Here is a 27,678-nt window from a genome sequence, read left to right as displayed (position 1 = left end):
TTTACCATGCCTAGTTTACAACCGCATTCATTGGCTACCGCATTTGCATTCGCATTCACTTACTCGGCTATTTTATATTGCGGACTTTGCGTTTGCGGCTTATTGTCCATTCAACGATTAGAAAACTCAAAACACCATGGCGATCGTAAAAAACCACGCTAACACAACAAATACACCGGCGTATGGGTATTGAATGTAAAATAACGTAGGTTGGACGCTCATGTGAGGTTATGTTGTGTATCCAACTGGGAAATATTCAATGAGGCGCGCTATTGTGGGCAATATTGCAGCAGTATGCAAACGTTAACTTCTGGTTTTTGCCAAGCACCAACATCTCCGATAAATATAAATATAAATATGGCTTGTGTTTGCGCTTGTGGCTACCGATCGTATATTTCCTCTTCAACGACTGCGTGTGTTGCACAAGAATTGCGGAACAAATCGCACAAACTGGTTTCAATCGGTTTTCAATCGGTGCGCACGTGCGCAAAATGTACAACATTTACAAAAATTGAAATTTTATAATTCTGGGCGGTAAGTTGCTTTCATTTCGGGGAGGTATGGAGTAAATACTAATTAAAACATTAAATTTTATTGCGTACTTTTTTGGGAGGTCTCCAAGACCACCTTGAGTATGTTTTTCGTGCAAAAATGGCAGTGGTTGGTGGGTACCTTGATTTTTTTGCTTTAGGCTGCTGTAACAATTAAGATATTAATAATTTAAGTCGCTTTTGGTGGTCCTGAGTGCGCAGGGGACTGTGTACATGCAAATATAATAAAGTTTTATGTCCATTATGGTGGTATTACCCGATATGGGCAAGGTACAAGCGGAATTGCCGAATGGCTTCATTACGCCGAATTTAATTAAGTGCTTATGGGAGGTCTGCTCATATATTAAAAGAAAAAATTTCACCGGAAATTGTTAAATTGATTAATTTATTGTTTTTGGACTATTTTTGATGAAATTGTTGAATTTTTAGCAAAAAAAATTAAATTTTTTTTTTTTGAAAATTTTCAATTTTTGCTATTTTTGCTTATATAGGTTTAAATTCTGGTGGGGGAAATGACGTCAGAGTTGAGTATTTTCTTCTGATTGGTTTTCTACACATTTTTCTCTTTATTTCAAAATATTCACAGCAGGAAAAATAAAAATACTTACGTTTTGACTCGAGGGTAACATGCGTGTGAATCTAGGTCAGTTTGGAGCAAAAATTATTCGTTCCCACAATGTGAACGTAGGTGGAACGTGGAACGCCACGTGTGTACCTATATGGAAGATAGTTTGCACGTTTCGCACCCTAATATTTAACTTCCCCCTGTTTTCGCTTTAGTTACATACAATTATCTACACACAAAGTGCACTACTCGACTCTCCCCCTTTGTGTCCTCCTCATTCACATTTCGCGGCAATTTTTTTTCACGTTGAAACCTGCTTGCGCTCCGCGGCGGCGTGAATCGTGATTGCAAGTCGGTGAGTGATTTGTTGCGCGCTCTTCTTCAGCCTTGAGTGCCGCGTGCAGGATGTTATTCTCGGCGCGATATCGCATTGTGTGCAAATGTTAATAGGTGTCATTATATCGACTTTATAACTCTCACGACACGAGACTGGATCACAAACAAAACTTAGGCATTGCGAGCGGCGACCTGCTCAACACCTGACACGCGGGACAATCGTGTGATATCAAAAAAGCGCCGATTGATGTGTGGTCATAATTTTATTATTAATTTTATCTGTGTAAAACGAAAAATATTTACATTTCTAGCAATTATGAGCTAGAATATTTTTTCAAAGACATGACATTGATGTTAACATTTGAAATATTGTTGTAATTATGATCCCAACATCCCGGAAAATTGCAATGCAAATTTCTATAACTTAAGCACGATTTTTCAGCTAATTTGTTGGGGTGCACGTTGCGTTACAACAAAATCATTTAAACTAAACACAAGTGACTACAACTGAGCGACGCGGAATTCATATTAAGACTTCACGAAATATTTACCGGCATTTTTCCTATCATAATTGAGTTTATAACCAGGTTAAAAAAGATTAAACAAATGTCAATACACGTAAAATCCCAATATTTGTTATTTTTTTCATCCTGAATTTCCAAAAATTCGCTATAACGTAATAAACAGCATTTTATTTAACAATATTTTAATTTTCTCATTAAAAATGAATTATTTATATCCCTATCCATTCCTAACCTTTCTCCTTTCTACCTCCTTCTCACAAAAGACAATTCGCCGCATCTTCCGGCACTGTAATTAAATCCACATCCCATAATACGTGTTGCTATTTGTTATTCCTCGGCTGGTCCTTGAAATCGCAAAAATAGAATGAGCGGACGCAAGAAATGCCATCTTCAGATAACTCAGTTACACGCCGCGTGCAACCAGCCAACCGGCCAAAGTCAGATACGAATCTGCGTGTGCTTGTTATGAGCGCAGAGTTATTGATATCGCCGCGAATATCAATACCCATCTACGGTTAATGTAGAAAATAATTAAATTACCCGCGCGGTAAGTAGGTATTAGCTGGTGCGAAACACAAGTATTTCCAGCACACACATGGCCATTACATCTGAGGGGAATACACACGACCGAATCGATCGCCAGATGGTTTTCGATACGGCCTTTCAATGCTACGGCATATTCATTCGATATTGACAGCGAGCGTAATGGAAGACGTGCGTTGTTTATTGGTTTTTTGATTGCATCAAGCGAGCCAATTCATGTAACTTATGAATGGATCGAAAACTATCTAAAGATCGAGATAACATTCGCTTCGAATCGCCGTAATAATTAATTAATAAGTAATTTCAAATAAATAAATAACATGTTTAAATGCTCTATATATGGTCGGATATTTGTGTCATAGTTAAGTGGTCCTTGTTCGCAGTGTCCACGGATATGGTTCTCCAATGTTGGTTGGCATTGTGTGTTCGCGTCTGATACTGAACCAACACCAATTCTAATAGTAGCAGTAGCATTGGAGCGTGCGCCGGCCGAACGAATAAATATTGGAAAATGTGCGTTTTGTGGGTCAGTGGGACACACTGAGCTGCGACACCGAGTGTAATACACTTGACAAAACCTTTAAATCACAATATAACAAACAACATTTAGAAGAATAAAAATTTTAATAAAAAATTCTAAATTTATCTTTTCGTAGACAAGTGGCAAATTGTATTTCAACGCAAACAACAAACAATGCGCGCAAAAGCAAGCAGTTAAAGCAGAAAACCGCCAAGTCGGAGGCGCGCCCGCTCGCGTTAACGGCACATGCACTCCGCCACTTCTTGGGAACAAGTCTTGCAAGTTAACCGTTGACTGCACCACAGACTACACCACTATATATATATACAGGCATAGGCAGTAGTACTAATACTTATAAAATTCATATTATGTTGTAATATTATTGCAAACACTCAACATGATAATACATATAGTAATATTAATTAAAGTGACCGTGAATGAAGCAATATGCAGCAATAGAATTAATATCCTTTCCGCTCGGCATTCGCAATACAATCAGACATGATAATTATTGCAAACATGTCAAAATAATAAATTGCACAAGGAAATGTATTAAGAGTTTTTTCCGCATATCCGGTCAATATTATACCGACAACTGCAGTATATAAACGAGTAATCAAACGGTACGTACATTTAAGTTTTAACCATTTAATTAAATTTCATTCGTTTCCAGTGGAATCGATTCGATTCGATGAATGAAGTAAAATATAAATATAAATATAAAAATAAAAACATTGCGCATGCAATAGCATTTAATGTGATATAATTTATAAACTATTTTTAATATTATCCCTACTAATATTATAAATGCGAAAGTCCTAATGTTTGTTACACTTTCACGCAAAAACTACTTAACCGATCATCATGAAAATTTGTACACATATTCTTAGTGGTCCCCGAATGGTTATAGGCTACTTTTTATTTAATAAAAAAATTATTTTTAAAATAAAATAAAGAAATAGTTTAGCCAATAATACCTCTGCATCTGGCTATTTGACTACTTTAACGCCATCTAGCATTCCAGCAATGAAGCTCAAACCTAAGTACTATAGTACCATCACACTGTATTATCACACTGTAATACCGACAGCTACGTCAACATCAAGTCCAATTGACTACACTATGGAGACTGTACACTATACTTCCATAGACTATACTTTCAGCAATTTTAAACTTCCCGCCATTCTACTTCATTGTTACTTCTTCTGTGACTACAGACGCGTACGGAAGCAACTTCATTATTTTAGATATTCGCGAGCGAAGCCGCGGGTTAAAGCTAGTATTAAATATAATGTCATAATTTTTTTGTATTGTATGTAAAAAAATACAACCGGTTTGCTGTGAGTTGCAAGCACTCATCGTAAAAATTATGACCAAATTCGTAATAATAAACATAAATATAGCCGGTTTTTATTGCATTTGCATTTCACATCGCTTGACATTAAACGTCGATTCATTGCATTGGCACTCCGATGGCGCCGAGCGTATTTTCTGAACGCTGATAACAAGCCGAAACAAACACGCAACAATTAGCACACATTTCGTTACTAACGTGTGCGCTGTGCTTGCTTTGCGATGATAAAATCTATCTCGAATGAATGAGTCGCGTCTGGGTTCGTCTAAGCATGAGTTATGAGAAGTTCAAGCGAATGATATTAATAAAGCTTCATGCGCGAGATGAAACTTAGAATTGACATGTCGCGACTTGTACGGGACAAGTTAATTAAGTCTAATTTATTACTCTTTGATTGGGGCTGGAATGTGTTTGTCGGGTTTTGAAGGTTAATAATATTTTAAATTTATTTTATTTTCAGAAGCCAACAATACTAATGATATTTGTAAAGAAAAAACTTTTCCGAAATTTGCAATTGCAAATCAGCCAATTTTTGTTTGTTTGTTGGAGTTTAAAAGGAAAACATCTTCAAGTTGCCTTCGTCAACTAGTTTCTAGGAGTTGGTGGAAGTTTTATTTCCATCGATTTCACTTGAGCGTGCGTCGGTGAAAATTTCGCAAAACATGAAATGATATCGCATCAAAGTTTTCCAACTTGTCCCGCAGCGCCGAGTAGAGCACACACGGTACAAACAGCCTGTGCTGTCGAATACCTCCTCCTACACCTACAGCATGGACTGTTGAGAACGTCAAATGGAAAAGTTTCGCACCTGTTTATTTATTTATTTATTTATTTTCAACAATTTCGAAGCGATCGCGCGTTGTCGAAGCACGATATGAGGAAAATGTGAAAAGAACGGTTATTCTAAAACGTATTGCGTTCGCATCTCCGAAGATTTCTACGCTCGTGAGACTTGCAACAAAAGCAAAAGAAAATGAGAAGAGGCGAACGGCTGCGGCTGGAGGCGACGTTGCCGCAGTGATCCGAGACAGCTGCTCGCCACGCAAGCTGCATGCATAACCAGTTTTCTTGCTCAGCGTGTTCGGCGCGCGTTCAATCAACCTCTCTCCTGTGTGCACGGAGAGGGCTTCGTCTCAGATTCTCAACTTTACTTCAAAATAGGCGTGAGTTTACTTGTGCTTGACTCAGCACACTTCGTGCGGTGTGCGACTCTCGACTCTCAACTGTAATCGTTCGCTTCGAAACCTACTTAGACAATGCATTCTTGTTCGAACAAGAAGTTTGATAAATTTTCACCTTAGGATAAAGAATCTTTAAGGCTTAAAATAACTGATATTTCTACTTTAAGTCATTATGATCGACATCATTAATTTTTTTTCCATTTGAGAGAAAACTTCAAGTTTAAAAAGGCTCTGCATGTTTCAAACACTTTGCGTGACATTAAACAGAACTGTGAAGTTTGTGACCTTTAATATTTGCTTAATTAATCACTCTAGCACTTCTTCAAACCGACATCAGAAAAAAATGCCCTTGAAGAAGATCAAAAACATTTTTTTTCCGATTTTACAAAGTTGGAATCGCATAAAATGCTTTCAACTTGATTTTAACATTTGCCATATTAATTATCCTACGCATAGTTTTAAATTAGTTATGGAAACGATAAATAATTTCCGAATGTATGAAATGAATAAGTTCTGCACCCTTTTGGCACGTTAGGCATTTAATATAAAATATCAAATTGCACGTATACGAATTAAACAGAAACTCGTATTAATTACGCGGATGAGTTATGCGCGGCATTCATGCGATTGCATTCAGTTTGTCGTTGTGTCGGTTTGCATTTCCACGCGCAGTCGGTCTGAGACTGAAGGAGCTTCGGCGTCATTTCGGGATGGATGGCGTGTCTATTTTAATCTATGTTTTTAATCGCTACCCGCCGCCGTCGCCGCGGCGTGAAACTGCTCATTGAAAAACAGCGCTAAAGAATGCACAGCATAATTAAGCTGTAATTAACTGGCGCCATTGCGAGTCATTTTTATTCAAACGCTTGTATTCAACTATTATGTTCGTCCATCCGACTGACAACTCTTTAAATTAATTTTTAAAACTGTAAAAACGCACATAATTTTTTTGTAAATGCAAAAAAAAATTTAAATTCTTGTAACTTTAATAAGATTCAAACTTTTAGAATATAATAACCCTTCTGCAGCTCATAACTTGCCCCAATTATCCGTATATGAAGCGTGGAAATTTGGGTTTTACGTTTTAGGACCCATGCATTACTGTCATCGAAGCGCGTCGTCCTTCAACGGCATAAATCACCAATTCGGGCAGTGGGCCCGAGGCAAGTCAGGGGGAAACACCCACCCACACCCCAAAAAGGGTTTTATTTCGCGCCGCCAGCTATAGGCAAACGAGTGAGGCAAAAAAAAGAACCGCAGATAAAAAAAAAGCGGAGCGATGAGGACGAATAAAAAGCATGTTATGCCTTCTCGGTCCTCAAGGACGAATATACGACCTGCGAATGCGCTCGCACACGATCCTTGCGTATCTTACGCCATCTTATACGCTCCAATAACTTGGATGACGACAGTGTTCTTCGCGAAGTGGAAGTGTGGAGGGTGACTTAAAAGCAACGAAATACACCCGAAGGACCAAAACCTCTTAGTCAAAGATGCGTTTTGCACGCGATGAGCGAGAAAAAAAATTAAAAAGTAATTAAAATTTAAAATATTCCTTTTTTGCAGCGTCGAGTGCTTCGCGCGGAGCAAGCGATTATTAATTTTGATGCATTTGCATGAAACACGCAAGACACTGGGCGTGTCTAAGAACTGGTCCGCTTGCAGGAAGTAAAGTATTAACTCTTGGAGGTTAATTTTTTTATCTTAAATTTTTGGTGTGCATTCGTTCCATTTTTCTTCGTTTTATTTTTGTGCGCCGGGAGGCGCAGTGCGGCCCTCTAGCAGTTTTTTCTGTTCAACGCGTCCGGGTCCGAAAAACCGAGGAAAATTAAAGCAAAGTTTTCGAATTAAAAAACTTTCGACGCCGCGCCGCGCTTTTTTATTCATTTCCTGTCTGCGATTGCGAATCGTATTCCTGCGTTTTTGTGCATAGTCTTTATCTTTCGCAAAATTTTATGAAATTGATTATCAAGTGGTGATTAATATGCTTTTTGCACATTCCTCCAAATTTGTCTGGATTTGACAATTTATACGCTGCGAAAAAATATGAAAGATTTTGTTTTGGTTTGGAAAAAAAATTATAGAATGTAAAGTGTTGGAAAAATGTATGCGAGCAGGCCATTACCAGTTCCTGTACACGTTGTGCACAGTTTCCGACCGCTTTTCAGTGTCTTCTTCGCACATACATTTTCGACTCTTTTCTTTTTCCACTATTTCCCCGTGACTAAGGTATAGCATCACGCCTTGTTTGTTGTGGCATTTTTGCCGGCGTCTATTTACTTTGTTTGCGCACTTGTGAGCCAAAGAGCACACCCGAAACTATGGCTTGGCGAGATATCTACGTGATTCTATCTACGATATCACTAATGCATTATTTTCGAGGCCGCGCAAAGCATGCTGTCCATATTCTTATCTACACCATGTCGATACACTCTCTCACTGGGGACTAACGTCGCTTGTTTACTATTCTCTGCGCGCAGAGCGGAATTGAGAAATAGAATGTGTTGTTATGCCCTGTCGATATGTGATGTCAAGCCTACATTTCAGTATTTTACACACTTTTAAAATACACAACAAAAATATCTGAACATCAACTTTTGATTAAAATTGCTTATTTAACATTTATGTTTACCTTTGTATTATTGTATTGTGAGTAACAACTTTACACCCTGCAAGAGGTTGGATAAAGAAGAAATAAAATCTGTTCTTTTATTCCCGTCTTTGAGCATTTATACGCTCGCGTTTTCATTGCCGTTTTATACCCGTTAATATAACCGGATGCACCTTCATCCCACTACGTGCGCGGTGCAAGGGTTGTAAATGCAACGATTATTATTTTTTTTTATCTGCACACTGCGATGGCTGAATGCCGGCAGACACGAAACTAAAACTGTCTTATTACGTATTTATCTATTATCTATTCGGCAATTCGCAATAAAACCGTTTGATATCGCAGCATCGTTATATGATATCCTCCCGCAGCTGCGAGTACATCGCTTTTCTATCCTCCCAGATCGCAAATGGTGATTTAAGAGTGCGAAATGCACCATAAAAGGAAACCGGAACATAAAATAATAAAATCTTCGTCTACGGAATAGAATTCTAGAACATAGGTACTTCTCGAACTAAACTATTTTAAATTTTTAAAACATTAGAAACAGATTATGTGTCTAATGACATATTCGTACAGAAATCATTCAATAGACCCATAATCTAGCTTATAGCTCATACATAAATCATAACATGACATGATGTTGATGTTGGTAATGGTTTGATTACGTTTTCGCCGTTCGTCGATCCGACATGTCGTTCTCCTTGCTGATTGCTCGCACATCGAGTACACGTACGCGAATAATAAATGTTAGGATGCACACGGTGGCGCGCAATTGACGTGCTCTTAATCAGAAACATCCGTACCTAATGGCACCTAATGGCACACTCGTATCCACACCACCACCACCGTTAAAACGGAGCGTTTATGTCGCGCATTGATTTGTTGATACGCTGCAATTCTCTCTAATTTCTAAATTAAACTGCCCGCACTGCGCAGGGTTAGTGCGACGTGCACAAATTTGCGGGAACAAATGCAAACGACGTGATGGTGTCTTCCGATAACGTTCGGCTGCGGCGAAAAAAGCGCGCCACGGGCTAAAAGCACAAATAAAATAAAAGACAAAGTGCGCCGGCAGCGGTGGTGGCAGCGCGATGGGTCCGCTTTATTTGCATGAAAACACGATTTTTTATACACTCGGCCCTTCTCGCTGCTCGAAGGAAAACGAACAGAAACTTCCTACAACGGTGCGCGTTTGAAAATGGCCAATTGCAGTCTAATCCTGGACGCATAGCAAAGATTACATAATTTTAAAAACTTTAACTTTCCTGATGATACTATTTTATTCAAACAAGAAAAATTTAAAAATAAATAAATAATGTACTTCTTTACGTGTGATACGTACTAAACCTACTAAAAACGTTTCCGGATCAGGACATAAATCATTATCGCATAAACACTTGTTGATAAGATGCGTAAACTTTCCGCATGCGTTCGGCACGGCACTAAATTCTCTGCGCGTCCTGCAGCTCAAACTCCCGCTTGGCAGTTGGCACGCACGCTGCCGAATTATGTATGCGATATACTCGCCCTTTCGTTCGCCCTTAAACCTCCCTCGCCATACACCGCGCGCGCCGCAATCTCCAATGACCTATTAATGTCTTTTTCGTTTCCTGATGCGTCGAAGCGTTCCGCGTTCAACATTTATTTATTATTTATCGCCGCCGTAGATTATATCTGGGGTCGTAATATCACTTCCCAGTTTGATAGAGAATACCATTGATGTTTTTATCAATTACATGGCTTGAGTGTGTTATCAACTCCAACAAGTCTTTTCAAAACAGAGTCACACTAAACTGTAATGTTGCCGTAATACTTATAATGGTAATGGTAATCCGCCGCCAGCTTTTAATGCATTCTAATGTGAGCGAGTCATGTTTGAAGTACGTGTGGTTTTCGAATGGGAATGCAAACATGCCGCGACGCGCTGCGCTCCGAGAGTGGAACATTAGAAGTGGAACTTATCAGATAACAGAAGTAGATGCTGCGTTCCACAGCGTGCCCGAGAAGAGGAGAACTGGAATGTTGGGTCTGGTGAGAAATTCGAGCTAGTTCAAGTTGAATTCAGAGTGCAACAGTGAAGAAACACAAAATTATAGCAATTTGTAAGTTTTTCTAACAGATTCAAGAATATTTCCAATGGTTTCATCAATATAACACAAGGTTTCTTTCATTTCCTGTCGTAGTTAAATAATTTAATAGCTATCCAATGCGTTTGCGTTTTTGTTGACTGAGAATATTAAATAATTAAACGGCACATAATTGGCAAGTTGCTTCTGCGCCTCTTCAAAGCAATAGTTTGGCGGAAGGATGGTTAGCCGGACGGGATGCTAAACAGCGGGAATTAAATCAGATCGTGCGGGTGCCGCAAAACCGTAACCCTTTTACGCCGCCGTCCTCGAAAACCGAAAACTAATGCCCGAAGCGGTCTCGAAAAGAGCATCCAAAAGTTGCGCCATACTACACTACCATCCGTCTATCTTCTATCTTGCGATTGATAGCAAGTTGGTGCTCCTGTTGACGCAGGACGCTGAACGTGAAGGCGTCGAAAACGTGCATTAATGCGGCTTCTTCTTCGTTTGCTTATAGACAGCCGCCGCAGCGAAACCGAAATGGATTTAATTAAACATTAATTAAACGAACGCAAACGAAGGCGTAGGCTCGGCAACGAGAAGAACCGAATGAAACAAAAACACATCTACACACATACCACATGCCACATTCGCAGTTACCGCAGGAAAGCGCGAAAAGGAAGAAGACACTCCTCAATGTTTGATAACATTCGTTTACCAGGAGTTACTTGTTAGCGTTTAGCGACATTTATTTTATGACATCTCGGATGATTTCATTAGTTATGGATCTATTTTTACCTTTATGACTTCATTCTCCTCCGCGTTGAGTATTAATTAGAAAATAATCCCAAATTCAGGTAGAAACCGCCTCCAACGAACTTTTAGAAACACATACTAATAATTTTTATTATTTAAAAACAATATCACATATTTATGTTCGAAATTGGGAATTAAGCACGTTTTGTGAACAAAGTTTTTATTTATTTTATTGTATGCTTTATCGTGAAGAGATACCACACAATCGCACATGCACACACACCTGCACAGCGGAGAGTCGGTTTTTACAGTTTTGGTACGGAATGAATAAACATCCGCACGCGGTTACGGCCCGCTGGCGGCAGGCGAGACACAGGTCGACCGAACGCAAACATGCGCGACGACACCGCGGACGTCCTGCACGAAACTGGTTCCTCGGGCTTGCGAGCGAGTCGGCGTACGCTGCCTCGGCTGGCTCGTATTTGTCTCCCAAACAGCGCGCTTGCTGGAGCTGCGCGGCCTCGCCTCTTCGCAGGCCTGCTCAGCGCGCGCGCCGCTTGCGTGCAACGCCGGTCACAGTGTTTTCCTGCTGCTGTACTCGCGGTGTGCTCACTGCAAAGTGTACCAAGGCGAGAGCACCGAATATACCAATGAACCATCGTCATTAACCCTACAATACCAGGTTTTTCTTTAACATATATTATATATTGTTTAAATTTGAATAAAGTTAATAAATGTACAAAACGTACCGCATGTGTGTGGGTGCGTAATACAGGTTTCTGTAAATTAACCTAACTTTTATATTTGACATCTCCACGCGTCATCTATGTAAATTTAGCGAAAGTAAAAAAATATTTTGAAAGGTTAGATTTAAATTGTGATTATATATTCTAGGGTTAATACCTACCTATCGCAGCAAAGAAAGTAATGGAGCAATGTGCGTACAGAGAGCGTGTGGTACAAACATGCGGCACGACCGAACATTACACGCGGCGGCGGCGACGGCAGCCGGCAAAGGAAGAAAACGCAAAGAGCAAGCCGACGTCTCGGCGCAAGGAAATAAACTAGAAATAAACGTATAAAGAGTCATAAAACAGCCTTATATACGTCTGCGGATCTCCGCAGCGAGCACGAAGGCCTGCAAGCGGGACAAGCACACAAAGCCTACCAGACATTATACTAACATCCAAGTTCTAAGGTTTCTAACTGTGCGTTTGAAATGATGGAAACCTGCATTACTTTCAACTTCTACACGCTCACTTGTTGATAAAAATAAAGCAAAAAACAAAACGAAAATAATTCGAATGAAGTTTATGAAGATGCCCTCTGGGCGAAACATGTTAAACTCAACAAAAAAAAAACCTGTAAATCCAAAAATCACGTTGTAATTTTAATCAATAAATATTCTTATATTTATAAAAATAAACATGGATTACGTATTCACCAAAGAAAGTAATAAATTCGAATGAACTTATTCTTCGTTTTATTTGATTTAAATATATTTAAAAATCGAATACAAATTGATGCTAATTATTAGCAACTTTTGTTGAATATTGCCATTTGAATTTAAATTGGTATGCCGTACTATTTCCGCACGAGTTTAATTACGCCACTTGGTGTTATCACGGTGTTGAACGAAAATATTAACCCGTGTGCGCAGCGTACGCATTATTCATAATTAAAAGCTCGTTTCGACGCCCGTGAACTATTCCGAATCGGCGAAATATTTGCTCGATGCATAATTAAAGTAGAGCTAAACATTTTACAAATATAAAGCAAACTATTAAACTGCGTACATGAGCCTGCAATTGGCTGCAATTTTATTTATTAGTGTTACTTTTATTTCTACATTTCCTACGCTATTCAGCAAACGGTGTCGCTGAATTTAATCGCGTACTTTTTTAATTAAACTCTCCGTTTTAATTGTTTGCATGTTTTGTTGCATTAATTCGCCGTATTCATTGTTAATTACATTCGTTAAGCTTGTTACATCGGTGTGATAAGTATAGAATTTCTTCATTTTTATTTAAATACGCAACTTTTTAGGTTGGTGAAATGTGAATGGAATTATAAATAATTACTTAGATTGTAATAAAAATTATTTTCACATTGCTGTGGAGTTTTGCATGTTCAGCGACATATTTCCCCCACACGTGCGATCGCTTATCATTTCACTTATGACTTTCGAGCCGGACATTTCGTAACGTTGGTAAAACATTATATAAAGTGACAAAGGCACCGCAGAGTTTGTTTTATCATTTGGTTGAGTACAATTGTTGAATGTATGTGCGGGTTGTATATATATTTTTTTCAGTGTCGGTTGATAACGGTCAGCGACATGAAAGTTACAAGCGATACACGTGCATGTCCTTTGTGTGCTTACTTCAGCGAAAGCTGTACGCACGCGTTTTATCAATTATTTATTACCTTTTTGTTTAATTGGTCGTGATATTTTTTTCGCGGCCATTTATCTTCGTCTAATCTGTGTGTCATTAACATTTAAGCTTATTATGCGTGACATTATGAGATTATTTGATGAAAGGTCATTATCGTAAAGATGCCTTCAGTCAAACTCCCCGGAGAGGGTTGCAAGAGTGCATTTTTCACTATCACTATCACTATCTTTCCATTAGTGGGGTAAACTGTGCATTTGGCTTCACTATTGTCTACTCACCCTTTCGAGCGATGAATCAGGCAAAAATCGAATAAAATGTAAGGACAAACTTCTTCGGCAGACTTCGCCGGCTGGAATCGAAGAACAACAGGCAGAAATAAAAAGAAAAACAAGGAAAAGCCGTGTAAAGCCATTTAAGAAGGCATGTTCGTTCGTCCTGGCTGCCGCCTGCCGCTCTGATTGATCACTTTCGTACTCGACGCGGACACGAACAACGCGAAAACGCAGGAATCGAAATTAGACGTTCGTCCTGCACCGCGACCGCCAGAGTTCACAGGACCTGCTCTCATTCACGGCTATTTACTATAACAGGAAGCCGAGACTTTCGGGACAAAAAAGACAAACAAAATGCTCATTCGTCTTGCTTGCCAGTTTAGGCAAAAAGTTTCTAATGCCAAAAGCTCACGCCTGGATAAAACGCTAGTGAAAACGTCGCAAAAATCCGTATAGAAAAAAGAAAATTCTGCAAGTAACTGAAAAGAAAGTAATTGAATTATTTGAAAAAAATATATTTAGAGGTTATATGTAAAAGTGTTAGAACTAGTTAAAACTTAGAATTAATTAATATTAGTGTAATTAAATTAGTTAAAGATCTAAACTTAGTTGTCGATCATGCTCGATGAAGAAATACTTTTTGATTAATGGCTTCTGCGCGACCGTTTCCGAAATCGACGCTATCAGATGAATAGTCAGGTACAAACATAATAAAAGATACAAAGTACCACCAATAGCAACTCCAACAAGAGGTCCTGCTGATAATTCTAATTCCGTAATAGTTGACGATACGAAATATATGTTAATTCCAATGATCACAATTGCCAATAGCAATGTAACAATTTTAATCACGCTGAAATTAAAAATAGTTTAGAACAATATTTCTAAAAATATTTAGAAAATAAGTAAACTTACATTCCATTAACAAATTCACCCATAATATTTTTATTGCTCGTGAATGCTATTGTTGGAATAACTGCAAAGGGCAGTTGTAAGCTCATGACAGCATTAAGCACGTCATTCATTCCTGTTAGATCCTCGATGTCACTGAAGAATGCAGTGCAAAATGTCGGAATGATCGCGATGGTCCTTGTGAAAAGAACTCGCTTCCACCTGGCCCATTTTAGATTCAGAAAACCTTCCATCGCGAACTGCCCGGCGTAGGTTCCAGTCATGGTAGAGCTTTGTCCAGCTGCGAGAATACCGATCGCCCAGATGTACAAAGATGCAGCTCCGAATGTACATCCCAAGAATATTCCACCTTTATAAAGGTCAGCTTCTACGAATTTATCGTTTGCCTATATAAATCAAAAATATATTATACAAAAATTGGATATTTAAAAATTTTAAATTTGTAATATTTACCGGAAATACATCTGATGCGTCAATATCATTCTTATCACATTGTTCTAATAACTGATTATTAGTAGTTTGATACAATCCGTAACCGAAAACAGTGACAACAAAAACAATTTGTTGAATTTGAACTTCGGCGCCTTCGAATCGAGGCTTAATTTCGCAGTCACGTTTTTAAACTCTCCACGCAGCGTCTTCGGTTTGGCTGGTTGTGAAAAAATGACGCTGGGGCTGGATAATGCCGTGAGAAAAATACAAAATTCCCACTTGCGCACATCGAGAGAGTATCGCACACAGAGTAACGCACGACTCGTACTAACTACCTGCTACGGACCACAGTAACTACACTCGAGATGAAGAAAATTATTAACAACGAATCAGCCATCAACGGACAATTTTATTATTTGGTAATTTCAGTCATTCAGAGAAATATAAATTACGTGCAAGTATTTTTACTATGGGTTATCTTGTTAGTGTACTGTTGGTTGCCTATATGTATATGCATAACCTCAAAAGTTAACTATGCGTAATTTCTTGTTATAACGTGGAAGCTACTCTGTGTAACGACTAAAAATATTTTAATTTCTAGCAATTATGAGCTAGAATATTTTTTAAAGACATGACATCGATGGTAACATTTGAAATATTGTTGTAATTATGATTATATACTTAAGCACGATTTTTCAGCTAATTTGTTGGGGTGCACGTTGCGTTACTAGAAAATCATTTAAACATAACACAAGTGAATACAACTGAGCGACGAGGAATTCATATTTAGACTTCAGGAAATATTTACCGGCATTTTTACAAGAGTAATTGAGTTTATAACCAGCACAACAAAAGAGTAAACGGTTACCTATTCTTGTAAAATCTCAATATTTCAGTATTTTTTGTTCCTCGATGTAACATAACCTCGCTATAACGTAATTTTTACTTTTAATGGTTATAAAGTTGCATAACTTAATCAAAATATATTTTATTTTGCTATAATGCACCTAACAAATATAAAATATACAATGTGCACATATTTTTCAACGAACTTGATGCCAAACGATTCGCGTTGTGACTCGTTAAAACGCGATAAATTCCAATTAAGAATCCGTAACATAAATTTCGTGCGCCTGACTGCGTCGATTTTAATGCGTGCGGAACACGTGTACTTGCGACTTCATATTAAAAAAATATTTACGCGTCCAGCTACGGCCGGGGTAACAAGATGATTAAATTTTATTCCAATTTTAATCCGTGCGAAATTTCGCAAGCGGAGAATCAAAACGATGTCGAAACGCGCTGCATTTAACTGGAACGAATACCTCTCAACCTGTGTGCATAAAGTTTTCGGCGTCGTTAGCTTGGCTTCGTATTTAACGACGCGCAACTTTATTTTTTTATTTTTTATTTTTCTTTTTGCATCGTGATGCGTGATCCGGTTCGCGGTGACTTCCTTACGCGGCGTCGCCAACTCGTAATTGTTAACTTCTTAACTTGTACGTACTTGTTACCTGAGATGAAGAAAAATCAGCTATCGAAATCACCATCTGTTCGATGTACGACATCCTGACATAAATGCGCTTTTATTTAATTAATTATTTTTTTCCAAGAATTTTCTATAAAAAAATCAAATTTTTTGTTTTGTTTTCTTTAGAAAACGTGATCAGTCATAAGTTTACACGATTATCTGAGCATTTCACACCGTAGTGATAACAATCGGTGTTAACGTTTGTAAGTGCCAGCGCCACTCGACAATCTGTCAATATTTGTCTGTTTCGAGGTGGTCCAGCCCTTAAACAGCAATAAAATCCATCAAATATCAGCTCCAGCGAGCGTGAAGTAAAGATAAAACAAAGATAACTCAGATAAAGTCATACAATCTAATGAAAACTTCGACGAATTCATTTTTAGACGTTTATTATGTTTGGTTACGTATAAAAAGTTGCCTACACAGGCACAACAGAAATGAGACATAATTTTAGACATAAATTTACGAGCACAAAATCAAACACACACTCTTAAACGAACAAAATAAACTCAATACGACACTATCTTCAACCCCTCAAAAACTCACATACCTACAACCCACGATAACACTCATTAACACAACACAAAAACTTACTTGACACTCAGAACACCCTAAAACACAAAATTTTAAATCAGTTTCGGCTTGATGCCCACAGGGCGAAACATGTAAAACTCATACAAAATTGTAAAATCCATATAAATCACAAAACAATTTAATAAATACATCTTGAAAACTTCGACGAATTCATTTTTAGACGTTTATTATGTTTGGTTACGTATAAAAAGTTGCCTACACAGACACAACAGAAATGAGACATAATTTTAGGTTATGTATGTCAGCGGGAGATGTCTACCGACTTAATTGAATACATAAAATAAATAAATTAGCAAATGATGATTTTTTTGCTTTTGATTTTGATTTGAGTTGAGTTTTGCTTCGCACGTGTTCTTGATCTTCAACTTGTCTGTAGCCAGTTTTTTTTTCTCTTCTGTCTTGTCTTCTTATGGAAGTGATGTGATGCTGGTATCAGTTGGGATAATAAAGAAGTGCTAAGAGCATCCGAGCCGCACCTCCAGCGCACGCATTGTGCCGGCCGTAAAAACTGAAAAGCGCTGACGCTCGCCAGTCGCGTGTGGGTGTTCCGATATTGCTCATGAATACCAAAAATGCGATTTGACCTGCAGATTGATTTCGGGGCCGATCCTAGTCGAAGCATAGCATCATTACAATGGGCACACGTTTTGAATTGTAAATTGCGTCATTTCACAAAGCTCGTATTGTGTTTTTGCTAATAATACAAAAGTCAAGTATTTATTTTTAGGTTAAACTAAAAAAACATAACCTACTAGCTTTAACCCACGGCTTCGCTCGCGAATATCTAAAATAATGAAGTTGCTTCCGTACGCGTCTGTAGTCACAGAAGAAGTAACAATGAAGTTGAATGGCGGGAAGTTTAAAATGGCTGAAAGTATAGTCTATGGAAGTATAGTGTACAGTCTCCATAGTGTAGTCAATTGGATTTGATGTTGACGTAGCTGTCGGTAATACAGTGTGATAATACAGTGTGATGGTACTATATAGTACTTGGGTTTGAGCTTCATTGCTGGAATGCTTAGATGGCGTTAAGTAGTCAAATGTAGATGCAGAGGTATTATTGGCTAAACAATTTCTTTATTTTATTTTAAAAATATATTTTTATTAAATAAAAAAGTAGCCTATAACCATTCAGGGACCCACTAAGAATATGTGTACAAATTTTTCATGATGATCGGTTAAAGTAGTTTTTTTGCGTGAAATTCTGCTTATTAAACATCAGGACTTTCCATTTATAATATTAGTAGAGTTTTTTTACCCCAGTGCTGGGGTTTTGAAACTATAAATTTCTAAATTCAACACGCAAGCCAATATGTAAATCAGAAACTAATTATATTACTGGCATGGAAACAATGCAAATCGCTTCTGGAAACCCAAACATCTCCATATCTTTTGTTTTATTCATTAAAACATAACCTAAACAAGTGGTACGCCGCCACATTCCAACTCTCAGATAATATTATAATTTGCTTAACCTTTGTGACTCCGTTTGTTTTGTTTTTTTAAGTTTTTTCTTTTTTATTTTTTTTTGTTTCGAGGTTTTGAATGCGACAACACAACTCTTTCACTACTCATTCGTTTGTTTTATTGCATGCGCTTGGAGTGATGTGTGTGCACTTTGTTTTATATTCGCTCCATTCCGGTTATATTGTTCGGCGCGAGCCATAGAAGGATATTCCACGAAAAACTCAAATGTAAATCGTTAAATTGTGACACACAGGCCAAATGCGTCGTCGCGCCGCTTGTCGTACAGCGCGCGCATTTATAACGCGCCGACGCTTTTATTACACCTCGGGCACAGGCAGAGGACTCTAGCATAGAGAGTTTTATAAGAATAATAACAACGAGTTGTTCTGAAAAGGGAAAAACTTGCTCGGCTTGCGCGCGGCAATGAAAAATAGAGTGGAATGCGTTTGAGCGGTTTGAGGTTTTGTCCTGAGCGTGATGCTGGCCGTAACAGTTAAATATCCGTTGTCAAGGCGGCCATCCTGCGACGGGCTTTTTACGAAGCGAATAAAACTGATTTATGCGCCGGCGCGTTCAGAACTAGATTGTCCGCCTGATTGTTCGCACTTTATATGTAGATTTCGTACAATGCTTTTATATTTATTACTTTTCTTGTCTAGCAGCCATCTTGTCAACTTATATTATATTACATTGTAATGTTGGTTGCATGTATAGACTAGTCATTTTATTAGGTTATAGCGATGTGTTGTTACATTGTTACATAGTTTTTAGTGAAAATTAACACGTTTTAAAATTATTTCATTAAAACTAAGTTTTTATGTATTTCTGCACAAGTTATGCAACTTTTTACCCACTAAAATTATAAATTACGATATAGCTAGGTTATGTTACATCAAGGAACAAAAAATAACCAAATATTGAGATTTTTCGCGGTTTGGTGTCTGTTTAATTTTTTGTCATTGGTTTCTAAAATCTCAAATTACCAGTAAAAATGCCGGTAAATATATTTCCCTTCTGTAGAAGTCTGTAAATACGAAACTTTGTCGCTCAGTCGAATTCACTTGTAAGCAGTGTTGTTCATTTCTAGTAAACGCAACGCGCACCCAAACAAATTAGCTGGAAAAATCGTGTGCTTAAGTTATAGAAATTTGTACTGCAATTTGTAGGGATGTTGGGACTACAATAACAACAATATTTCAAATGTTACCATCGATGTCATGTCATTGAAAAAAATATTCTAGCTCATAATTGCTAAAATTGAAAATATTTTTCGTCGTTCCACAGAGAAATTGTAACGCTATAACGAAGAAATTATTATAAAACCAACCAAGTTGTACATATTTCGCTTTTATACAGAGTGTGTCCTAAAATTGAATGTCGTTAAAACTTGTTTTCATTAGCTTAATTCATATTATGACGCATTTCATTTAGTGAAGTATTTAGATATTTTCTAAAAACATGTAAATTAATTGAATGCATGTTGGTCATCATCATAACTTGACTGAAAACAACCGGAAATAGCACAATTACACGCATTTAGAGGTTATTGATGCACGCTATTCTTAGTTTGATATAAATTGGACGTAACTTTGTACAAAATCGAATTGTACAACATGAAATACCTATTAGTTTTAGTTTTTCTTATCGCCGTCGTGGTGATACCTGACGAATTGTTGAAAAAAATATACGAAATACATTATTCAGTTGAACCCATTCGACAAGCTCTTTTGGATGCCAAGGCGGAAGGCGTACTTAAAGGCAAAAATTTAATGATATTATTGTAATCCCACAAATTACAAAATTGAACATTTTAATATTCAACATTTATATCAATTCTTGTCAACCGGAAACACATTTAATAATAATTTAAACCAAAACTGTTTTTGGGTATAAATACGCAGAGATTTTTTGAAAAAGTTATCAGTTCACTTCTGTCTTTTCAACTACAACAACAAAAAACAAAATTTTATCACGATGATGAAATACATGATGGTTTTTATTGTTGACGGTCATGTAAGTGGTAAGTGAAATGAATAATTTCGCCAAATTTTAAAATTTTAAAATTTTTTTTGTTAAAACACAGGCTGAGTATGTTTTCCGCCCAATCAAAGACGCAGTTCATCATGAACAGGAGTCCGACCAAACTCAATCATGAATGCGATAAAGGGAGGCGTAGGCAAAAAATAAAATTCTAGTCAAGACCTACATTACTTTACGCCACCGATTGAAATATGAAATAGAATTGATTTTGCAACTTATTGATTATTTATTTGTCTTTCATCTGCGCTATTTTAATCTAGTTGTTGTTCTGGAATGCGATTGTGTCTTGAGCAAGAAAACAATGAGTCGCTTTGTGCATGTGCACTATGTGCAGTCACTTCTTTATGCTCAACAAACTGCCGAGATTTATCGCGGCGTGTGCGCGCACGCGCGCCCGCATAATCCGGAAAACAAAACAGCAATCTCTAAGAAGCACTAAAATTCGCGTCGACTCATAACAACGCGCGCCGCCATTGTTCTATCAAAGTGCCGTACCCTTTTGTTTTACATTCATAACATTCATATTCTCATTCAATATATTATTGTGCACGAATCAACTTAATGTTTAAGTATTTTTAAGCTTTTGTTTCAAGTGTGGTTGTGTTCATTGTTGGTGGTACTAAGGTAGGCAACTGAATATACTTAAAAGAAGTATTATGGTATTAAAGTCGACGTTTGGTGAATTTATTCGTTCGTAATTCAAACGAGTCGAAGAAAAAACGATTTAATGTGCGCGTCCTCGAGGCTTTTGGCAATTTTTAACGGCAGGACACGCTACTACCTATTTTCGTTCGGGTACGCGGACCGAAAGCCCTTTGGGCATTCTGCATACCTGGACATTTTACATTTCGAGCGGGCCCTGTTGACGGTTAATGCCACTTGATGATGATGATGACTACCTATCAAAACATCACATTATTACAAACAACTGGACTGTCTATTCAAGGCAAAAACGTCATTTGCTGGCAATTCCAGTGAAAAAAATACTAAATTACGTTTTAATTAATAAAAAAATTTAAATTTTTATGATAAAATTATTGATTTTGTTTATATTTTTTTTAAATAAATCAAAATTAACTTAGCATAATGATTTTTACTTAACAGCATGATCAAAAATATAACAACATGGTCGATTCTCATGAATTGAAAGGTCGAAAAAGTGCTTCGCAATCCGCTGACGGTTTCGCAACCGCGTGTTGTGTTTTTTTTTTGCGGGCGAGATGCAATCACAATCACCTCTTTCGCGACGCGCCGCATTGCCCGCCATCTCATGCATAAGCAATGAGCGCCGGCGCGTAATTACGTCCATAATTCGCAATTTAAAGAGATTCGGCCGACCGTAAATTATAACCGAATAATTAATACCTTGCCACTCCGAAAAAATCGATTCATTCGGTATTCGATGCTCGTTTGTGGCCTAAAATGTCTTTTGAAATTCTTTAAACTACCAAAAATTTTCAGTTGAGGCTGTGTGGTGTTTGGTTTTGTGGGAGACATTTTTAATAAAATCAAGGGGGGTCTTGAATTTGGTTGTTTCCGACCGCATAATCATAATTCATAAGAGGTATTGTCGTAGTGGTGTATTGGAAAAGGGATTCCGGACAAACGGTGCTCGCACAGCATGATAGAAGCATCAAGAGAATAATAACAGTTGAAGGTAGTCGTAGTCTACTGAAGGAATAAAGAAATAGTTTTTTTTTTTGGGATTTTGGGAGGTTGTCTGCCCTGTGTCTACTTCTGAGATTATAAAAAAAATATTGTGGTTACTGGAATTGCTGTTTTTGATCAGTTGTGGATAAAACACCTTTAAAAAGCTATAAATAGGTACCCTTTGTACATTGATACGCAATGGAATGGTGGGTGTCCCACATCGTCATATGTGGATATCCTACCCCACCACTTTTGCGGGTAGTCCGCAGTTATAAAGAGGAGTTTGCATTGCGCAACGCGCTCAGTCATATTTAGATTGTCCAGTAATCCTGTCTTACCTCTTTATAATTTTTATTCGCCCTCTGTATATGCTCAAGTGGGGTAGGACGTTTTCTGGGAATGCCCATTCTCAATTTTTGTCTTTTTGTGCGTCCTGCAGTGTTATAAATCGTAAGACATGTTTAATATTGCGTCGTTACAACCGTTGAACATATGCAACCAACATGTCATCAAACATGAATGTTTATTTAGTTTAAACACTTTATTCAATTTTTATTTATAAATAATACTTAATATACCTCAATAGTATATTCTTGAAGTTGTAATAACAATTGCGATTGTCCTTACCGTAAAATATTTAAACTGATCTTAACATAACCTTCTATTTTCTGCATAGATTAACAAGTGCGCTCGGCATAAAATTAAATTTATTTGAAATTTTATCATTATAAATTGTTGTAAGTACTCTATATAATATTTTACAACGTTCATTAACAATTTTTTAATCTTTTACAGGCTGCAACACCCTGAAACAATGCCAAATCAAACATATCAAGAGGACTACTACCGCCCACAATGTCTTCAACAATCTCAGTCTATAAATCCCTTAAACCCAATAAATAACATAAATCCACCAGTGGCAGGACCAGCACAATGTGTCCAACCACAACAATACTCCTCAGTCACACCTTACCCCACACTAAGCAACAATTCCTATTACAATTCCCAATCAGTTTACAATCAACATCATGACTACTACCCGAAAACAATCCCACTTCCACAGAGTTCCCTTCCATATGACAAAGACTGGCTGCCTGATGCTCGTATAGTCAGTGATATAGAAAAAGGACTCAGATTACAGACAAAATAGAAACAATTGAAATAACCAGCAAAGATTTAAGTCCTGCAAGTTGCTGCAGTAATTTTGATCTTCTCCTACATGATTACTACAATAAAAATTACACTGAATTTCCATCATGTTCACAAGTTCAGAATGAACTACAACATCAACAACAACAGCAGAATATCAAACAAGTGAAATACTGCAGCATACAGAAACCTAACTATGAGTGTAATTATATCCTGAGCAATCCACAAACTGATTGCTTTCAGGATGTATTTCCATCTACACTCCCAGATCTCAACTTTGATCCGGTTGATGGAGGTTCAGATGATAGTGATATCATTGTAGAAGATTTAGATGATGATGACTATATAGAAGATCAGGATCCGTCAAATGATACAAGAAAATTCAATTGTTTATTGTGCAACGTGTCTTATTCACCGATCGGGAGTCAGTTCTATTATTTAACCGCGGAGAATCCTTTAACGATGTCTTCACAGAAGTCGGTTTCTGAAAAATTGAAAGGTATAGTTGGAAATTTTAATGAAAGTTATCTGTGTTGTCAATGTCTGGGGTTGATTAACACTATAGATCATTTAGAAATGAAACTACAAGGGTTAAAGGATGATTTAATCAAGAAATATGAGTCTAGTAACGGTGTAAAGGTAAAAATTGACAAAAAAACGAAAATGAAGTGTAATCATAAGTTAAAATGCAAAATATGTAAATGTAGTATTGGTTTAAAGAGTGTTTTTACGAATCACATGCGGAAACATCGATTAAGCAAGCGATTTTTATGCGATATATGTGGAAAACGTTTCACAAACGCTAAAAACTTCAAAATTCATATTAAAAATCATTCGGGAGATGTGAAAACGAAACTTATAAGCGGGTATTCTTGTTCCACATGTAAAAAAGTATTCAGAACGATGTCGAATTTAAAGGAACACGTGAATTATTGCTCAGGGAATTTGCCTTTCAAGTGTACAAAGTGTCATAAAAAGTTTCCATCAACTACGAAACTTAAAAATCACATTAAATTGAAACACGAAAAGAAATTTACTTCGATTTGTTCGATTTGTAACATTGGTTTCGTACAAATCAGTGATTATAAGCGGCATATGATCTCACACAGTACACATAAGAAGTTCAATTGTTCCCAATGTGATAAATCGTACAAAACATTGAGTAATCTCAACTTCCACATGAAGTTCCACGCCAAAAAGTTGCCTTTCCTTTGTGAGATATGCACAAAAGGTTTTATGCGTAAAGAGTATCTAGAATCACACATGGCGTCGCACACGGGTGAGAAAAACTTCTGTTGCACCATGTGTGATAAGAAGTTTGTGTCGCAGAAGAATCTCGACGCGCATTTGAAGTATCATAATGGAGGGATTAATAAAAAGTCGTGTAATATTTGCGGGAAGGTAATATCGAAGATTGCGCTTGAAGATCATTTAAGAACACATAGTAATTTGAAAGAGTTCAAGTGTGATGGGTGTGAGGAACGTTTCAATACGAAAAGTTCATTGCAGAAGCATAGGAAACGAAAACATGATTTGTAATGAATAAATGTTTTAATTAAGTTTAAATTTAATCAGTTTCCATTGATTCTTCATCTTCTGATGCTGAATCATCATTTGATGATTCTTCTTCATCGTCATCTGAATTATCTGGTGTTGCTAACCATTCAGATGATTTTACATCGTCTTGGATGATTGTATTCCATTCTTCTAGTTTTTTCAAATCGAGCGCATAGAAGTCTTGGAAAGTGATTTCTTTATCGCCATCTTCATACATTCCACCATATAGATAAAGCACACCATGTTTGATAGCTAATCCACAGTTTAATCTTGGTGAAGGTTGAAATATTTGATTAGTATTGTTAGTGGAAGCTGATGTTGATGTAGTGGCGGTTGGTGCAGGTCCTATTGTTACTTTAAACACTCCATCATCTGATATTGTGGTAGTTTCAACTTTTTTTGTAACTTCCTCATCTATATGATCTGCGCTGTCAGGGTTATCGTCATCGCTGTCATTCTGTTTCCTGCGTGGCTTGGTAACGTCCTGTTTTCCGCGTATATTTACACTACGCCAAACTAATTTCTCTAAATCAAGCATGTGCATATCGTTGTAGAACACCCCAGCGAGTTCTTCATCCTCATCAGTGGTATCGTATACACCTCCGAAGCAATACGATGTGTTGTTCGGTGCAGTTGTCAGTGGCATGCTGCAGCGAGGTGCGAAAGTAACGCCACCTAGCTTGGTCGTAACCCATTTGTACTTGGTTCCTGTCGTGTCATTCTCTGAAATCAAAGAAATAGTTAGAGAAATATCGTGATATATTATATTTAGAGGTGAGATTATTATTAATACGTACTATCAGGTTGTAGTATAAACGCATCAGTGTATACGTGGCCTTTATCAACGTCTTTTTTGATTTTCTCTTTACTATAACCTCCATAAATCAAAATGCGGCCATCTTGTAACGCGACCATACAACAACCACTTCTTGGCGCTGGTGCAGTACCTGTAGGTTCTAATTTTAACCATTTGTAACTTTCAGTGTTGAAAGTGTAGATATCATTGAAATATTTGTAATCTCTTGAGTTGTCATGAAACCCTCCAAAGACAAATATCTGTTTCTTGCTGTACACCATTCGATGGCCACTTCTTGCACTTGGGCCATTTGGTGTGGTGATTTTCTCCCATTTTTTGGCTGCGAGGTGATACAACCATAGATCTCTATAGTGATAGAATTGATTTTCACTTGGGCTAGTGTATTCTCCACCAAACACCCAAAGTTGTCCTTTGTTAGTGGAACTAGCTATCATTTGATGACCACATCTTGGTGGTGGACCCTTTGGTGCTTTAACAACAGTCCAAGTGTTGTTAGGAATGTTGTAGAAGTACAGATCATTGTAAACAAATGTTTTTTGGCCATTGTGGAACTCTCCACCATACAAAACCAACTCTTCTTTCTCAGGATGTGCTACAAATGAGAAGTTGATTCTTCTTGATGGTGGTTCGACGATGTGTTCAGTAACTTGTTGCCTTTTGTTTTCTTCATCTTCAATTTGTTTTAGTATGGTCTCAATGTCATCCTAGAGGTTATGAAGATAATGCGAGTTAGAAATCGGTTTTATAATGAAAGTATATAATGATTACCTCTCCAATTGCTTGTAATTGTTTCTTCTGTTTTGCCGATAACTTCTTTTCGGTTTTCTGTGCTGTTTTCTCTGCTCCTTTGCCTTTTTTCTTGTCTTTAGTTTTCTTACCCATGTTTTAAAAATTTCAACACGTGTTGTTCGGATGAAATTTGTGTTGCCTACCTTTGATTCACAACATAAAAGTTTTTTAAAAGTAAAATTTGTTTATAGTTAAAATTTAGATTTATTACAAAAACGTAGTTTATAATTACTTAAAATTAAATAAAAACAATAACAATAAAAGCGAGTATTGCACGACGTCCCGTATTTCAACATGATAACAACAAAATAAATAATTAAAACAATTATTAAGTGTAAAATAACAATAAAACAATAAACTAACAATAATTACTGAGTTAATTTGCTAACTAAGGCTAACTTGGGAAATAATAAATAGTTTTGGTTGAGATTATTGCACGTGATTTGAGCATTTCGAATATCTTCAATTAGAACTTCATCATCCGCCATTTTGTAATCAATGCTGCGTTGATTCACCACCATAAGTCACCTCCGCATGGTACCCGGAATCATCCACGTAGTATGATACAGTTTGCATCCTACCATCCGGCAACAAAGCATGATATTCCCCTTTGGTAGTCTCGCCATCTTTACTCTCCTTGTGTCCATAGTCATTGCCATGATCGTAGTCGCGAATGCGGTACCCAAACTCGTAATTCGCAGCATACTGCAACTGCGAATGAGAAATCATTGTTAATTGTTCAAACATGAATAGATATCCATTATAAGCAAAAAGTGCGGTGAAAGTAATTTCGGTAGCAGGAATGCCTCGTCCATCATCATGAGTGAGACATGAGTGTGACGTCGACGATTCAGTTTGTGCGCGGATTTATTTGACAGAGAAAGTACCTACATAGGGGGCCAGGCAGCGCGTTTCGTTCGGCGGCATTGTTGCGCGTCGCTATTTCCTTTTCGTATGATATTCTAATTTCATGAGCCTTGATCATATCTACGCGATGCAGACATCGGCAGTACCCGGTTGAACGCGACACGAGCATGATACCTCCGGTAGCGATTCATC

The 27,678-nt window shown here is 37.4% G+C and overlaps 3 protein-coding genes across 3 annotated transcripts in view; 1 reads left to right on the top strand and 2 right to left on the bottom strand.

Moving 5' to 3' along the window:
* The window catches only part of LOC135793952 (zinc finger protein 569-like), a 42,532-nt gene extending 17,516 nt beyond the window's left edge, over positions 1–25,016 (top strand). The window contains 2 exon segments of the mRNA XM_065305074.1: positions 23,103–23,448; positions 23,451–25,016. Coding sequence (XP_065161146.1) covers positions 23,122–23,448; positions 23,451–24,995 — 1,872 coding nt within the window. The 5' untranslated portion in view covers positions 23,103–23,121 and the 3' untranslated portion in view covers positions 24,996–25,016.
* Positions 14,181–16,593, bottom strand: LOC135794762 (protein Malvolio-like). Its single transcript, XM_065306149.1, has 4 exons — positions 16,540–16,593; positions 15,047–15,190; positions 14,597–14,979; positions 14,181–14,534 (listed from the first exon to the last, which is right to left on the bottom strand). The coding sequence occupies exons 1-4, from the start codon at positions 16,591–16,593 to the stop codon at positions 14,273–14,275; spliced, it is 843 nt and encodes a 280-aa protein (XP_065162221.1). The 3' UTR covers positions 14,181–14,272.
* Positions 24,989–26,754, bottom strand: LOC135793947 (kelch domain-containing protein 4-like). The gene is made up of 3 exons (XM_065305070.1): positions 26,599–26,754; positions 25,811–26,534; positions 24,989–25,736 (listed from the first exon to the last, which is right to left on the bottom strand). Exons 1-3 carry the CDS (start codon positions 26,710–26,712, stop codon positions 25,024–25,026), a joined length of 1,551 nt encoding a protein of 516 aa, XP_065161142.1. The 5' UTR covers positions 26,713–26,754; the 3' UTR covers positions 24,989–25,023.
* Between the last annotated feature and the right edge of the window lie 924 nt (positions 26,755–27,678).

This window comes from Atheta coriaria, unplaced genomic scaffold, assembly GCF_025399875.1.
Source record: "Atheta coriaria isolate IRGN ID8LTWV9N9 unplaced genomic scaffold, Caltech_Dcor_3.1 hic_scaffold_6_pilon, whole genome shotgun sequence".
NCBI lineage: Eukaryota > Metazoa > Arthropoda > Insecta > Coleoptera > Staphylinidae > Dalotia > Dalotia coriaria.
This window is presented reverse-complemented; position numbering and strand designations above follow the sequence as displayed.

Excerpts from the sequence above, each read along its gene's own strand:
- LOC135793947 (XM_065305070.1), bottom strand. The coding sequence starts at position 26,712 with ATGGGTAAGAAAACTAAAGACAAGAAAAAAGGCAAAGGAGCAGAGAAA. Across the intron at positions 26,535-26,598 it reads AATTACAAGCAATTGGAGAG|GATGACATTGAGACCATACT; the intron begins GTAATCATTATA and ends CATAACCTCTAG. Across the intron at positions 25,737-25,810 it reads GTTTATACTACAACCTGATA|AGAATGACACGACAGGAACC; the intron begins GTACGTATTAAT and ends CTTTGATTTCAG.
- LOC135794762 (XM_065306149.1), bottom strand. The coding sequence starts at position 16,593 with ATGTCGTACATCGAACAGATGGTGATTTCGATAGCTGATTTTTCTTCA. Across the intron at positions 14,980-15,046 it reads ACGCATCAGATGTATTTCCG|GCAAACGATAAATTCGTAGA; the intron begins GTAAATATTACA and ends TGATTTATATAG. Across the intron at positions 14,535-14,596 it reads GGTGAATTTGTTAATGGAAT|CGTGATTAAAATTGTTACAT; the intron begins GTAAGTTTACTT and ends TTTTAATTTCAG.